Source organism: Erpetoichthys calabaricus, chromosome 4 (assembly GCF_900747795.2).
Source record: "Erpetoichthys calabaricus chromosome 4, fErpCal1.3, whole genome shotgun sequence".
Taxonomy (NCBI): Eukaryota; Metazoa; Chordata; class Cladistia; order Polypteriformes; family Polypteridae; genus Erpetoichthys; species Erpetoichthys calabaricus.
Window position 1 is genome coordinate 173,342,134 of NC_041397.2, and position 15,721 is coordinate 173,357,854.

The 15,721-nt window shown below is 33.7% G+C and overlaps 1 protein-coding gene across 1 annotated transcript in view; it reads left to right on the plus strand.

The window, feature by feature from the left end:
- The window catches only part of pcca (propionyl-CoA carboxylase subunit alpha), a 705,208-nt gene that overhangs the window by 222,287 nt on the left and 467,200 nt on the right, over positions 1-15,721 (plus strand). Inside the window, exon 10 of the mRNA XM_028799956.2 lies at positions 7,892-7,994. Within this exon, the coding sequence (XP_028655789.1) occupies positions 7,892-7,994 (103 nt within the window). The remainder of the gene's footprint in view (positions 1-7,891; positions 7,995-15,721) is intronic.

Below are 15,721 nucleotides of genomic sequence, written 5' to 3' on the forward strand. Positions count from 1 at the left end.
GTGTACTTAAAGAATTAAAAAAGAATTACAGCATTAATAAATATTATTACATTAATTAATGTACCCTAACATGGCTATAACCTTATTAACTGCATTTTCCTTGTCAGATTTCTGTACCAGTTCATGCTATATGGAAATTCTAGTTGACCAGTCCCTTAAGACTGCCTGTGTTATTGCACTGTAGAGTATTTTTGAAATAGGTTTGGTTTTTGGGAAGCGGTGTCCTTCTGGAGCCACAGGATGGGGAGGAGCACTCTTGATATTGTTGCCTTAGACAACATATTTTAAGGATGGACCTTTGTGTTTTCGGCATGTCTGCTCTTTTAACAGTCTCTTTTTGTATTTGCAGTTGCACATTTTGGTAATTTTAACATCACAATCAATTGACTACCTTTAACTCTCCTGTTGGGTGGTCCAAGTTGGGAGTCACACTTTCCACAGCTATTTGATAAGGGTTAGAGAGAGAGCGTGGTAGAATGACATGCTGTACTTTCAAATTCCTCATGAGTTACATAATAGTTTAAAGTGACAGATTAGGTCAGTGCTACCTTTGCTTAAGTGTGGTAAATCCTCTATTAAAAGAAGTTAATTCTTAAAGTGTCAATGTTACTAAGGCAAGTTTCAGTAAGTTTACAGAGATGAGGTTGTGTACTTAGTATAATTGTTAAACGAAATAGTTTAATTTCCCAGCAGGTAAATTTTTAGCATTTAACATTTTAAATTCTTCACATTTAGGGACTACTGTGTATATATACATTATAGGTCAAAAGTTTAGAACACCCACATTTTGCCAGTTTTTATTGAAACTGAAGCAGTTTGAGTCCATTGGAAATCTGAAATAGTACAAAGGTAAGCAGTTAAAGAAAAAAATAAAAGATTTAGGTTACCAAAAACTGAAAATAATGTAATTTGCAGACTTACAGAAAAGGGCCTTCTATAGGTAACAACTTACCCCTTTTCTTTAGCAATAGGGGTACATTAAGCCTTGAAAATAATGCACAGAATTCCTACAGGTGTCCTACTTTTGTTAATTACTTGCAAATCCTCTGTCTGCATAAAAGCAATATTGGAACAAATTATGTTGACACACTCTATGAAGCATTATTTGGACACTATATATTGCTATCATAATGATGAGAAGGAGACAATTATCAAGGTTAAGACTGACAAGACCGACCATTATAATCTTTAAACATGTAGGCTTTTCCTTTAAAGAAATTGCAAAGAAAGCCAAGGTGTCAGTGAGTACAGTTTCCTACACAATGAAAAGGAACTTGAACATGTTTGGCAGACCCACAGCATAATCAGAAGACAAGTTTCTAAGAGCAAACAGCTGCATAACAAGTGCCTTTCAGGACAGTGGTCAAAATAAGCAAATGTCATTTTCAGCTGTGAAGAGAAGGCTTCGACAGGTCTACTGGCAGTAATAAAGCCATAGCTGAAACTGTAAAATAAGAAAAAGATGCTTGCCTAGGCCAGGGACCTCCGCCAGTGTCCGTATACTTTGTAATAAAAGTATAGAGCAAATAAACAATTGGGCATTCTGAATAATGCATAGCTGTTTAGCTGTGCTTATAGCTGTTGTACTGTGAGACGCTTAAAACCCCCCAAAAAATGTCTGAGAGTTTACCACATACCTTTATACCATTTCTAGTTGGACTTGAACTGCTTATATTTCAAAAAAAGTAATAAAATGGGAGTGTTCTAAAACTTTCTTTTAGTGTAAATGTACATTTATATCCACAAGTATTTGGACAGTGACACAATTTTTATAATTTTGTGCTCAAGTTATATTGTTAGGGTTTCCTTGCAATTTGTAAGTCATTAATCGGTTTAAATTCTCCAGAATCATTTGATTCGTAGTCAAGAACACATGAAGGCACACAAGTTGTTGTACTCGGCATACTGGGGATATTTTTTTTTTTTAAATAAGTGATTAAATTTTACTTTGCTTATTCAGGTAATGGTGGATAAATTCTCCAGAATTCTCTTCTCTTAAAATTTACAAGAGACATTCAAGGACATTAGATTATCAACTCACACATGGGATAATATCATTTATGATGTGGTAATGTCACCAGTGAAAACAGGCTGATTCTGCTGCAGGACTTTAAGTGAAGTATTGGGTTTAGTTTCAGGCAATTGATAGCAATCACTAACAAGGAAAGGTGTCAGAAAGCTCAATTCTAATGGCATCCTCCTTGCATGCAAATGCATGGAATACAACCTTACAGTATTGCTTTCAACATCCTGCTCAGCCAGAAGGTGAGATACATTGCAACGCAGAGTTGCTTGTTAATAAAATCTAATTGTACTGTCCAGTAAAAAAGTAGCGTTAACATGTTACGGTAAAATTCTTGTAATCATATTACAGTTAGAGTATGCTAAAATTTGTATTATTTCTGTTACCTATGTTTCTATGAGAAATAAAACACAAATGTCATAAATGTCTTGAAGGGCAAGCATTCCACCTTTTATACCATTCAAATAGGGCTACCTGATCTGTGTCCCCTGCCCAATTTTCATTGCATCATGTCTGTAGGCAGCTGCTTATCCATTGAGATAAAACAGAATTTCATACAGTATGTGAGGATGTGAAACAAAGTTTCTCAACACTTTGGAAGACTTTCAAAAGTCTGTAAAATTAAACTTATAAAAAAATTGTTTTAATTTTGAATATTTTATTTGTGTTCATATACAACATTAAAAACATATTTAGGAAGTTTACATCACGTCATATTTGAGTACAAAATGTAAAAAGAAACTGCAATAAAATGTAACAAATTACACAATTTGTTTATGTATGTGGTAATGTTCTATATCAGTTTAACATGAAGATATTTAGTCAATTAAAAATTTTTAAACATATATGTAACAGAAACAATAATACATATCCATATTAACTAGTCTTTGTCATTTCTTCTCTTTTATCTAAAACTTCTTTTAATGGCCCGCAGTTTACACTTTTTCTTGTATCTCCCTATGGATCATCCAGCAATAGTCCGCCACCATACTGACATCCCAACATCCCTGGTACTAATTCCCCATGTCCTTGATATTCTGATGGAATCTTTTACCCTGTTCTTCACTCACTATTCCGAGATTTAAAAGGAAAAATTTAAAATACAAATCCAAAAAGTCAACTTTGAGACTTATGTTGCTACCCAATTTCTTAAACGTAACTAATATTTTTTGAGAATTTCTTAATAATTTGGATCTTTATTGGTTCCTAAAAACTTAGAAATTCATTCTTTGAATGATAAGCAAACCTCTAGTTTAATTCATCTCACCATCAAATTGTGCATCAGAAATCAGCTTTTTAATATCAGGTCTGGCAAATATAATCTCTATTAATTTAGCCTCAGACAAACCTCAAAATGTTTGGCACAAATACATAAAATAGGCTGTGTCTATTGATAGGGCGTTGACAAACTGCTTTATTAAACCAAGCTTCATGTAAATGTTGTAACAGCACTTTATCTGGATCCACCAAGCTGTAGCTTTTTTCCTAGCTGCCTATTCAAAACAAAAAAAAACACATGAAGGACACCAACACAGCAAAGTTACAGCCAGATTGGTAAAAACAAGAATAGATAGGAAGAGTGAAAATGTAAGTGATACAGAGTTGTGCTGATTGCTATTATATACAGAGTGTCAGAGATCCTATATGACCCAGGCTCACATAGCATCACTCTGGCTCCAAGATGAAATCCTCTTGAAAGATAATGCTGTTACCTGGCAACTCTGTAAGAAGCTCTTTGAATAATTGCTGAATTACTAATCCGTGACAGACAACATTATTTGAGTGATTTATTAGCATTCAGAAAGCACCTATCTGGATGAACCGCCAAACATAGAAAAGATCCTTAAAGTCATCAAACAAATGAAGAATAATATCCTTCAGCCCTGATGTTAATGTTACAGAGATATTTAAGGCTGATTATGAAAGGCTTATATAAAATTTTCAAAAGGTCACCAACAAAATATTCTCTGTGACTCCATCTGTAAAAAAAATTCTTTCACTGTCCAAACAAGGCTGAGAAAGTGTTATGCCATTGTGCTCTTTTTCACCATTTACCTCCATTTTATTTAATAAGCTTCTAATCCTGCATTGCTGTCCCTGAGGCTTAAAAATGTAATATTAGTTTGACAGAATGTTCTTCAACGTACAGTGTCTTATGGTTAAAACAGAACTGGCCAAGATGATATTCCATGAACTTGAACAACAAGCAGGCGATCGTACCGTTTTTAATTACTTTATGGAATACTGAATCCCTTCAACAACCCCAACAAAAGTTTAGAACTGTTTCTCAGTGCTGGAAAAAAGCAAGATACCCTGCCAGGATATCATTGACCAGGTAACTCAGCCTCAAGCAGCAACCATCAATAGAAAAATTTTGGAAATTAATGATCACTCTCCATACCTTGACAGGCAATTATTTCAAAAATCACCAATTGACAAAGTATTTTAATACTACATCAGCTGTGCTAGAATTTCCTTCAGGACATTATACTTGGAGATGTTTGAAAACCATTATATCCAATATGAACTGAGCTAATGATCTATAATTCCATTTGTGCCATTGTTTTCCTATAATATCCTACTGTTACCAAAAATGCATGTGAGATTTGATCAGTACAGCCTTCATAAGGTTCTTTGTGTCAGCAAGGAGGATTGGTGCGTCACTTCAAGACAAAAACAATCAGAACTGAAACCATAATCCCGAAGAGCCAACTATGTTGGATAAGCAACTCTATCTGAAGGTCTATCGTCTGACTTTTAAGTTCTCAACTCTCTCGTGAGCCAAGGTGAATAAAATATAACAGCCCCTTTGATAACTTGGACAAACCATGAAAATGCAAGGAGATGAAGGAGAGCACAAATTTATGGAAGCAGCATCTAAATGTAACTTTCTGCCTCCAGTATCATTAGATATATGGCTCAAGTAATGGACTCCTCAGCCATCTAAGGACACAGATAACATCGATAATTTTCATTATTTTCAGTGTTTTTTCGTAGTTTAAAAGTGTTTTTTTGTTGCAAAGAATATTTCTTGCTGTATTTTGTAGTCACAATATCTACATGTGAAGTGTTTGGTTAAATCAACAATATGTAATTAGATAAAAATAATTTAAAAAAAAATCAATTTAATGCAAGTTGTACATGCTTAAACGGACATGTTTTAATTCTTAATAATCCAAAAATGATTTACTATTCATGTCTATTTCATTTAAGTTACTTACCTTTTTGGTAATTATTGTACCCAATGTAAAGTTTGAAGCATTAAACTTCAGTAATGGTTAAAAATGTACAACAGGTCCAGGCATGAATGTCTTAATGTCAAAGCCTTCATTCACATACAAAGTCTTAGTTGTGCCTGCATAACTTTTATTGTGCTATGGTCTCTGATTAAAAAGAAGACGAGTTACTAAATAAAGACCCGAATTGCTTATTGGGTAAACTGTTAATTGCAACAAAGATTTGCACCTACACTCTAGCAAACAGACTGTGGCACATTTTATCTGTGACATGATGGTAATCTCTTTAAAAAAATTTTCTTATTAAAGTATTTGCCAACTTCTGTGTTTGTTGGAGGATAGGGTGCCCTTTAGCAGTCATTGCATTCTAAAAGTTTTTCATACAGTAATAACAATCCTTGGTTCTTAGACTGAACTTAAAGAACTCAGTTAGTTGCATATACGGTACTTTTAAATTAACTTTCGAGCCAGTGGACATTCCAGTTTGGAATATTTAGTTTAATATTTCTCCTTAGTCACTGCACAGTTCTTAAAGTAATTTACCTTATTTTTTTTAGAAAGTCATTATTTAATAAAGATGTCAATTTTAGGTTATAAGGAAAAAATTGATAAAAAATGTTGTATTATAAGATGAGAATACAAAATAAATGTTTGTGTTTCCATTTGAATAACCCATTCAATAAAGGGAAAAATGAAAAAGATTTGTGAATGGGATAAAAAAAATTAGGGTGGACCACTCGGGACCTGTCAGTCAAATGTTGGCATCTGTAGAAGAAAGAACTCTGTCTTTCTCAGTTCCAGGTTTTCAAATAAACACCAACATCCAATTTTATATATCAGTGGAAATGGAAGAGGAGGGTTTCCCGGTTTGATCAGGATGTGATATGTGTTCTGCTGGCGGTTCTTCATTAGGTCTCCAAGTTAAAAAGGAGAAGGAGTCAGCAAATGTGTACTCTCTCAGTTGGGAGTACATATAATTTTCTTAGAGGAGCTCTGAAAACTCCCACTAATTGCACGTGTCTGACAATGTATATAAAGAAAAATGAAAGATTGAATATGAAAAGCACAGTGTTTATTTGAACATAATAAGATGTTTTTGTCCACTAAACCATAGTACCCCCTCAACTGCATTCTGTTAGTTTGGTCATGATATGAAAAATGCATTTGATGTGTCTCGTGTATGTACTGCAAACCACATAATTTACACATTTTAATTTTTCATTGCCTGGGAGAAATCTCTTTGGTATCATGTTATTTGTCACTTATCAATTTTATATAGGATACTGTTTGGAATACACCATCATGAAATTGTTTTACAGTACAAACAAGCAATACATGATAAATGACAACTATGTACATGTAGAAACTACATAAACAAACAGGAGGTGACAGTGCAGAAAATTGTGTTTTTTTTCTTTTGTAATTAGCATTTACTTATTTTTTTTCAAATCTTTTGTGAGTGGTTTATCATTACTTTATATACCAAGGTTGTTTAGATTTGCTGAGTTTTGAACCCAACTTATATCAGATTGAATCTCTACTATTCCAAGGCCAATGTACCTTTCACTCTTGGTCCTTCTTACTTAACTTCCTGTGTATCTTTGCATACTATAAAAGCTTTCTCATGTAAAGGCTTCTTACTTACTACTTTTTATTGCATGCCAAATCTGTGAATATTGTCTGTAATCATAGAGACAGGTTAGATGCAATGGAGCTTATGGTCTTGGAAATACGAAAACACTGTTAAGTTGCTGTACGAAAGGAGGAAAAAAAATGAAAATCAAAACGTAAAGAGCGACTTCCGGTAGTGGTGTTTCTTTAATACTGTGGTTATGGAATTAGTGAGTCTTTGAAGGTGGGGCAGAAGTTATATCACGTGTCATCGGAAGTACTTGAAGGACAGAAATTGAAAGCAGGTTGCAGGCTATGCATCATTCTTATTCTTCTCCCTGTGTTTACACAAACAAGACCATGTAAGGCACTCACCATACTTACATGTTTAACATGTCACATGTATATTTTGAGGAGTATGAGCAAAAAATCCTGTTTGGTGCATAGATTAGCATCTTCAGTTTTATTACTCCATTTTGAGTGATAACAAAAACCTCTAAGTTCTTGGTAATGTCATGCTCTGTCTTCTTGCTAATAAACATTGTGACTTTACTATGCAAGACATTTCCAACACCTTTTTTACTTTATTGTATTTTATGCTTTTTTAATTTTATTTTAATCTGTGGCTTATGGTTGATTCTATGTGTTGTGATGAATGTTCCAAAGAGAAAACCCAGCAACAGCTGCAAGATTTACCCTAATTTATCCTTTGAAGGTAGCTAGTTAAACCTGTGTTATATACGATTACTATGACAAGTGTGAATGCTTGTCCGACAAAGTTAGTTAATCATTTTATTTTTAATTAATTTTTGAAAACCTCAAAACATGATTTTTGTTTAAAAGTTATGGATAAATACTGTATATATGTAGATTTATTTTAAAATTATATTCAGGGACATAAATATATTTGAAATAGTTCATTGAAGTTTACACTTTAAGTAACCATTGTAATTTGTTTTAAAGTTATGTCTGAGGTACAGTTTTAATAATTGCAGCTATTTACCTTTTTTTTTTTCCCCAGAGAGGGATTCAGATTTTCTTCACAGGAAGCTGCCTCAAGCTTTGGAGATGATCGGCTGTTAATAGAAAAGTTTATTGATAACCCTCGACACATTGAAATTCAGGTTAGTTTTCTAATTTGTTATGTAGAGTTTGTATTATTTACGGAATGTGAAATTGTAGTTTTTCTGTGATGTAAGCACAGGTGCACCTTTAACATTTGTGCGTAACTTGTTACTTACTTGCAACTTTTATGCTCTCTTTATGTACCTGTTCTACTGCTGTACATGGACAAAATACCCATTTTTGTCAAATCAATATCTGATTTAAGTGGGAAAAGCTTACTAATTAAAAAAAAATCTCAATGCCAAAGTGATCTTTTGGTAGGTTTAAATTCACTGTTAGCATTATTGTATACTTCTGTCAGTACTCTTCCTAGACTATTCCATATACAATACAGATCATCCATGGAAATAATCGAAGAGTCTTAAACCACCCAGTGTTTAAGAAAATAAAATAGATCAAAACAAAACACATTTTTAAACTATTTTAGAAAATGTAGAATTAATTCAAATTTATCAGAGTGGTGATGTGTTGCATACTGATTAACACTTGCAAGTAAGAAGTTCACTGCACTCTGTACATATGATAATAATGAAGCAATAAATCTATAAACTATAAATAAGAGAAAAAATAAGAAAACAATCCCCCACCCTGTCCTTTAAAAAAAATAGAGACAGAAGTAGAGGGTAAACGTAATCCATGAATAAAGGGTATCAGCTTCCAGATGTCCTGACACGAGGATGGGTCTATAAAATGGGTGATTAAGCAATAAACACAAAAAATTCTTTAATTTATAAGGACATCCAGTTGTAAATATGGTTTATAACTGAAGACCAATTCAGTCTTTATTTGTGGTAAATGATTAATGAATTCTTATTGCATGAAATTAAAAGAACATTAAAATTTCCCGGGAAGTATTTCTGTTACTCTGAAGAAATAGGGGGTCTCTTTCCGTCTCTAGAGAAAGATCTAGGCTAATTTGGTGGCAGTAGTCCTTAAAGAGAAAATGATTTGCTGGGCAAGGTAAGAGAGTGAGTTGAGATGAGGGATATAAAAGAAAAATGTGAGGAGAGATAAGAATGGCAATAGTTAGAATTGAAGACCTCCCCATGATGTGACTGGCAATTATGTATATTGGCCATGCAAGATTTTTCACAATCTAACATTGCCAGAATAACAAAAAATAAAATATTAGTAACGTTAAAAACAAAATAATACTGAAAAATTTTACTTGAGAAACCATAATACACAAATATCTTAAGATTATTACTTTAATAGGTCTGGAACAAAAAAATTTGATCATTAGAACAATCTAGATGAGAATGGGCTATTCAGCCCAACAAAGCTTGCCAGTCCTATCCACTTAATTTTTCTAAAATAACATCAAGTCTAGTTTTGAAAGTCCCTAAACTTCTACTGTCTATCACACTACATGGCAACTTATTCTACTGTACATGTCTATGGTTCTCTGTGTAAAGAAAAACTTACAAATGTTTGTGCAAAATTTATTCTTTAACGTGTTTTCAACCTTGTCCCCATGTTTTTGATGAGATCATTTTAAAGTAACAGTTTCGATCCACTGAATGAATTCCCTTCATAATTTTAAACATTTCAGTCATGTCTCCCCTTCATATCCTGTAGTCCTGGAATCAGCCTAGTTGATCTTCTCTGGATTTTGTCCAGCACTGCTATGTTATTTTTGTATCCTGGAGACCAAAACTGTACACATACTCCGGGTGAGGTGTAATCAGTGTGTTATAAAGCTTCAACATAACCATATTGGACTTGTACTTCACACATCATGCTATATAACCTAACATTCTGTTAGCCTTCTTAATGGCTTCTGAACACTGGTAGATAATAGTGTTGATTCTACTGCGAATCTATAAATCCTTCTCATAAGGTGTACTTTAAATTTTCAGATCATTTATATTATATTGTTTATATTATGTATTATATTATATTCAGATCATGTATATTCAAACCTTTTTTTTGCTTCCTACATGTAATACTTTAAATTTACAAATCTGCCCAAGCCTGTATACTGTCCAATTCCTTTTGTAATGATTCAATAGACTCAAGATTATCTGCCAGTTCACCTAGCTTGTTATCATTTGTAAATTTAACCAGATTGTTACTTGTATTCCTATCCAAATCATATCTATCTATCTATCTATCTATCTATCTATCTATCTATCTATCTATCTATCTATCTATCTATCTATCTATCTATCTATCTATCTATCTATCTATCTATCTATCTATCTATCTATCTATCATTATATTATATTATATTATATTATATTATATTATATTATATTATATTATATTATATTGGGCTATTCAGGAAAAAAAGATTGGTTCGTAAATATATAAATTGGTTCATATATACTGTATATATCGGCTCAGATACATTGGTTTTAATACATCCGTTCAGATATATATATTGGTTCAGATACATTGGTTGAGATATATATACACATTGGTTTGCATAGATCTGTTCTGATATATATACATTGGTTGAGATACATTGGTTTGGATATATACATTGGTTTGAATACATCCATTCATATATATATATATATTGGTTGATATACATTTGGTTAGGTTATATATATATATTGGTTTAAATAGATTTTTTTAGATATATACATCGGTTCAGATACATCTGTTCAGATATATATATTGGTTGAGATAGATCAGATATATATATCGGTTTCGATATATACATTGGTTGGAATTTACGGGCAGGCACATCGCACGGCCACCTAAGTTTAGCATCTCCCTTCGCCTCATCATTGCTTCAGTATTGTTGTCATTATTTTATACAAGTAGCATATGCCTGTCTGCCACGTTTTGTTTTGTACGCCGTCTTGGTTGGGGGTCCTCAATTTCAAAGCACTTTTTTTCCTTTCATTATTTAAAACACTCGCACAGATACCCGCCTCCTCGCCCCGCTCCATCCTGCCCCGGCTCATTGTACCCGCCTCACTCGCTCCCTCTTGTCCCTCCCATGACAGATTCTTCTCAAAAGCCGAGTTACCGGAAAGCATTGATCTTAACCGCAGTATGCCCCATTTTTTCACCTCATGATACGCTGGCTTATCATTGACCGAAAGTCGCCCAGTGATTTCTGTTATTCCTTATTGGAAGCATTTCATTAAAGGGCGATCTGCTTTAGCAAGGAACTTAGTTGTATTTGCTGAAAGGATGTTATGGAGGAAAACACTGGAGTTGCGCTGTTTATTTTAAATGTTGATCAGTGATCAGAATGACCAGAATATTCTTGCTTCACAAATAACTGATGTCTAACTGTTTTTATACCCTAATTTTAAAGTGACAAAACCACTCACACTCACAAATCGTGGGTCGCACACACTACTGATTAAGTGCATCTGTCAGGGGTGATCGTTTTTTTCACCCCATAAAATGTTAGTTCGTCAGAGATGGAAAGCAGCGCGGTGATTTCTATTATTCCTTATTGGCAGCATTTCATTTAAAGATGATTCAAGGCGAACAAGGCGAAAGAGTCTCTTATTTTGACAGGACGATCTTTTTTTTTTAGACATAAGCATTTTTGATTGACTTACAAAAAAAAATTGTTTTTACATACCCTCTTTGCTTCAAATTGGCTTATTAAAAAACCTTTTTGATATAATTTATTTATGACAGTTTAAAATAAAAAAGTAGTGCTCAAAATTATAATGCGCCGTATCTAACAGGAAGAGGTGGTGGTAGGAGAAAGATTGCTGACTCGCAGTTAAATGATCACTGGTTTGTGTTCAGTGGTCTTCCTTTCTGTTATTTATTTATTTATTTTTACAAATTGCTTTGAGTAGTAAGAAAGGCGCTATAAAAATGTAAGGAATTATTATTTTTATTATTATACGTGTGAATGCGTGATCAAATTCATGCATGCGTAGTGGGGTATAAATGGGGACACTATGCTCGACAATACCACGAGTTCATTGAAACAATTACACAGCAAGGTGCGCACGCAATACACACATTATGTGTACAGGTACTCCTCACTTTACAACCTATTTGCTTAACGACCACTCGCACTTACGACCAATCGAGTTTTGACCTGCAATTCGGGGAATCCCCTTTCTCAGCTTGAGTGTCGGTCAGTGGCGAATGGTGACATGCGCACTGAGCGTACTATAGGCTTGCTATGCACTTTTTTAGTCAGTTTCATTCCTACAAGCAGTCATTGTGTAACCTGTTTTTTTTTTTTTTTGTAGTACATATTTGTAACCCCAAAATAGTACAGATGTCGACGAAAAGAAAAAGTATGGTATCATCTGGAGAAATTGTTAAGAAACGAAGGAAAGCTATCGACCTTGAAATGAAAATAAAAATCATACAAGACTACGAAGCTGGTAAAACGGTTAAAGAAATAGCATGTGACTTGAAATTGGCACATTCGACAAGTTCAACGATTTTAAAGGATAAAGTTAGAGTGAAAGAGGCGGTGAAACCATCGACAGGATTTAAAGCCATAATAATTAGGCAGCGAAAAGGTCTTATTAATGAGATGGAGAAATTATTGGCGATCTGGTTTGACAACCAGAGGCAAAATAATATGCCGATAAGCCTTTTAATAATTTAAACTAAGGCACACAGTATCTTTCAGACTTTGAAGGCACGTGAAGGCGAAAATTCGACAGATGCATTTACAAATGATAATATGTACATATGCATGTCTTTTTATGAATAAATTTGAAGTTTGTTGCATAATTTTGTATAATTTTATAATTTTACAACGATCCTATATTCCCGGCGCAAGCTCCTCACTTAACGATGTAGTCGTCGGAACGGAACTCGGTCGTAAAGTAAAGCTTCATATAAATTGATTATAAAAAAAGTTTTTAACAAGTTGAGAGATGTAAATTGGTTAAAATGCATGAAATTATACATGTATTGCTTTATAGTTCACATATAGTGTATGTATATTATTAAAACAATTATATAAAAGTCATATAAAATGGTATAGAATCTGCATCATAGACTTATTTTGTGTCCTATTTCTTCAAAGAAGTCTTTAATTAGTTTGCTTTAAAAAAATCTTACAGCACACATGTGAACCATTGAAAATCGCTGATCTTAATCAATCAATAAATATTTGAACAGGTGCTCTAAAATATCTGTGCCTCGTAGAATTCAGTGTCCCTTCTCTTAGGTGCACTGAGATGTGATTGCTGCGGAACTCCTCTTGTTCGTGTGCCTTTGCTGCACCGCTTTTGTTTTAACGCATGCTCCATGCAAAATGCTGTCATATCTGTTAGTAAACATGCACGCGCAGCGATGTCCTGATGTCTGCGTTCTAAGGCAGCAGGTATATTAAATGCTATTGACGTTTTACCGGGGTGCTCTGTGATTGAGGACGGATAGTAAACTTTGTTAAAATGATATCGAAAAATACCAGTTGTCAGTTGTATTTTCAGTCGTTTTGGTGTGTTTACTGTTTTGTTACCAAAAAATTCTTCAACGGGGCTCATCAACGAAGAAATATGGATAGTAAGATTTAGTAAAATAGCAGTAATAATAATACATTGCTCAACACCCAGTAACACTTTACAAAGATATTTAAAAGGCAGCTCGTCAAAATAAATGTAGCAATCCATTGTCATGCTATAAGTGATAGCTTGCTCTTAAACATTTGCACAGGTGGTTGTTCCTGGGGATAAAAAAGGAAAAAAAAATCCACGGGAAAGGCTTTGTTGTTGAACTCAAATTTCACCTCCGCCATATGAGTCATCAAAACTATTGGAATGAAATATAGTTCTATATAAATAAATAAATAATTTTCCTATCACAACCACCCTTTCACCCCTGTACATTGGAGAGGGATCTCATTTTCACAGCAAGTGCAAGTATCCTATAAAATACATACGAGTTATGTGCACCGTTTTTCATGGGAGATTAAAACTCATCAAATGTGTTTTAAAAACTTGTAGGAAGCAGGCTGTGGTATTCCTCATGTGCCGTGGTCCCTTACAAAATGAACACCAGGCAGTTAAAATTGTGCACAGTTTCTTTAATAAGCCTATCAGACAGTCTTTTATAGCACTTTCATATCGAGTGTGTCTCTTAATCCCTTCTAGCAGAGGAGACACTTATTTCCACAGCTTGGTCTATGCTGTAGAAATGTGTGCCCCCTGTCTTCTGCTTGCAAAATTAATGCTGGAATTACAAAACCGTCCACAATTTATTTAAAAAGACTGAAGAAAGTCTTCTATATCACTTTTTTGTCTAGTATGTCCTTACTCATCCACTGCTGGGGGACCCTCATTTCCTCAGTGCAGCCTTTGACATAGATACATGTGCCACCTGAATGCAGCTTACAATATAAATGCTAAAAAGTGAAAATTTTTCATCATCCTGTCATTTCTAATTTGGCATTTCAGGATACAATATATACTGCAAAAATACATTTAAATTGTAACCGCTGACAATTATTTACTCGTGTGTTTGCGTTTTCCATAAAACAGCTTCAATATGTGGACAAAGTAAGTCATAAAACACACAAATTCTGACATTTGCATGACAGTTGAAGGAGAAACGTGTTAGAATCTATTCTATGGAGTTTTCATAAATTAATCATTATATACCTTTTGAGGTTTCTTGATATATTTTGTAATCAGATTTTTAAAATTTATTTTTGATTTTTACTGCCACTTCATAGATCAACACTCCCCAACTTGGTCACTGTCAGAATAAGTCTTTTAACGTTTTTCCTGTGTCCATTAATACATTTTCCGGGTTTCACTACCCATCTGAAAGAGTTGGCATCAGGTTGGGTGGCACTTTTAAACTGTAATAGTGTGAGCGAGTGTCAGTGTGGTAAGCATTAGACTGGCATTTCTTTCTGTCTCATTTTTTTGTCTTCTGGCCCAAGCCTGTAAATCTCTTTTGTAAATGGGTGGCTTGGATAGAGGACAGATAATAACAATTTTCAAGGCTATTTCAAACAATACTAAAATATATTTGTGTTATGTGTGTTGTAGTCCCCTATGTTGTAAATGTTAGAACCGTTGAAGAAGTCAACTTAAACAAAGAAAATGTACATTTTGGCAGTTTGTTTGAAGTGTTTTACATTATAACCATATTATTTAATTGCTGCGTGAATATAATTTTTTCAAGGGGTGACCTTTACTATTGTTAAAATAGACAAGCAGGGCAACAGGAGGAATATGAAAGTTATTTGTTGAGTTTAGGAGACAAAGGATACTTGTAAGGAAGTTCATGCCAGTGCTATCGGTGTACATTCTGGAATTTATAAAACTGTTGATATTATTTCACAAAGATGTTACTGGCCTGGTTTTATGTGGACATTAAAATGGCTACGTTTTCTGATAATTATAATCATTATTTTAATTAAAAGACTATAATTGTCAGAACAGATTCAATAAAATGTTTTAATATCTCAGTTGCTGTTTGTCTGACTCTTTAATTGACTTGTCATACAAATGTGTATCAGTGGATATTTGCTACTTCATTTGACAAATAATATTAATGTTTCAAAGTCTCATATATTTCAGATAGATAGAACGAACTTTATTTATCCTCTAAGGGAAAATGTGCTTCTTTTTTTTTTAACAGAGGCTGAGTGAATGAATAAATAAATTGATATTAATATATAATGGAAAAAACAGCCAATCCAATAACAATTTTAGCTGTCTAATGTTCATTTTGCAAGCAACATTTGAGGTTCACAACTCAAAAAGCAAAAGCTCAGCTGTAGAAGTGAGTGTCCCTTTGAGTGGAGAGGACAATGGGACACAGT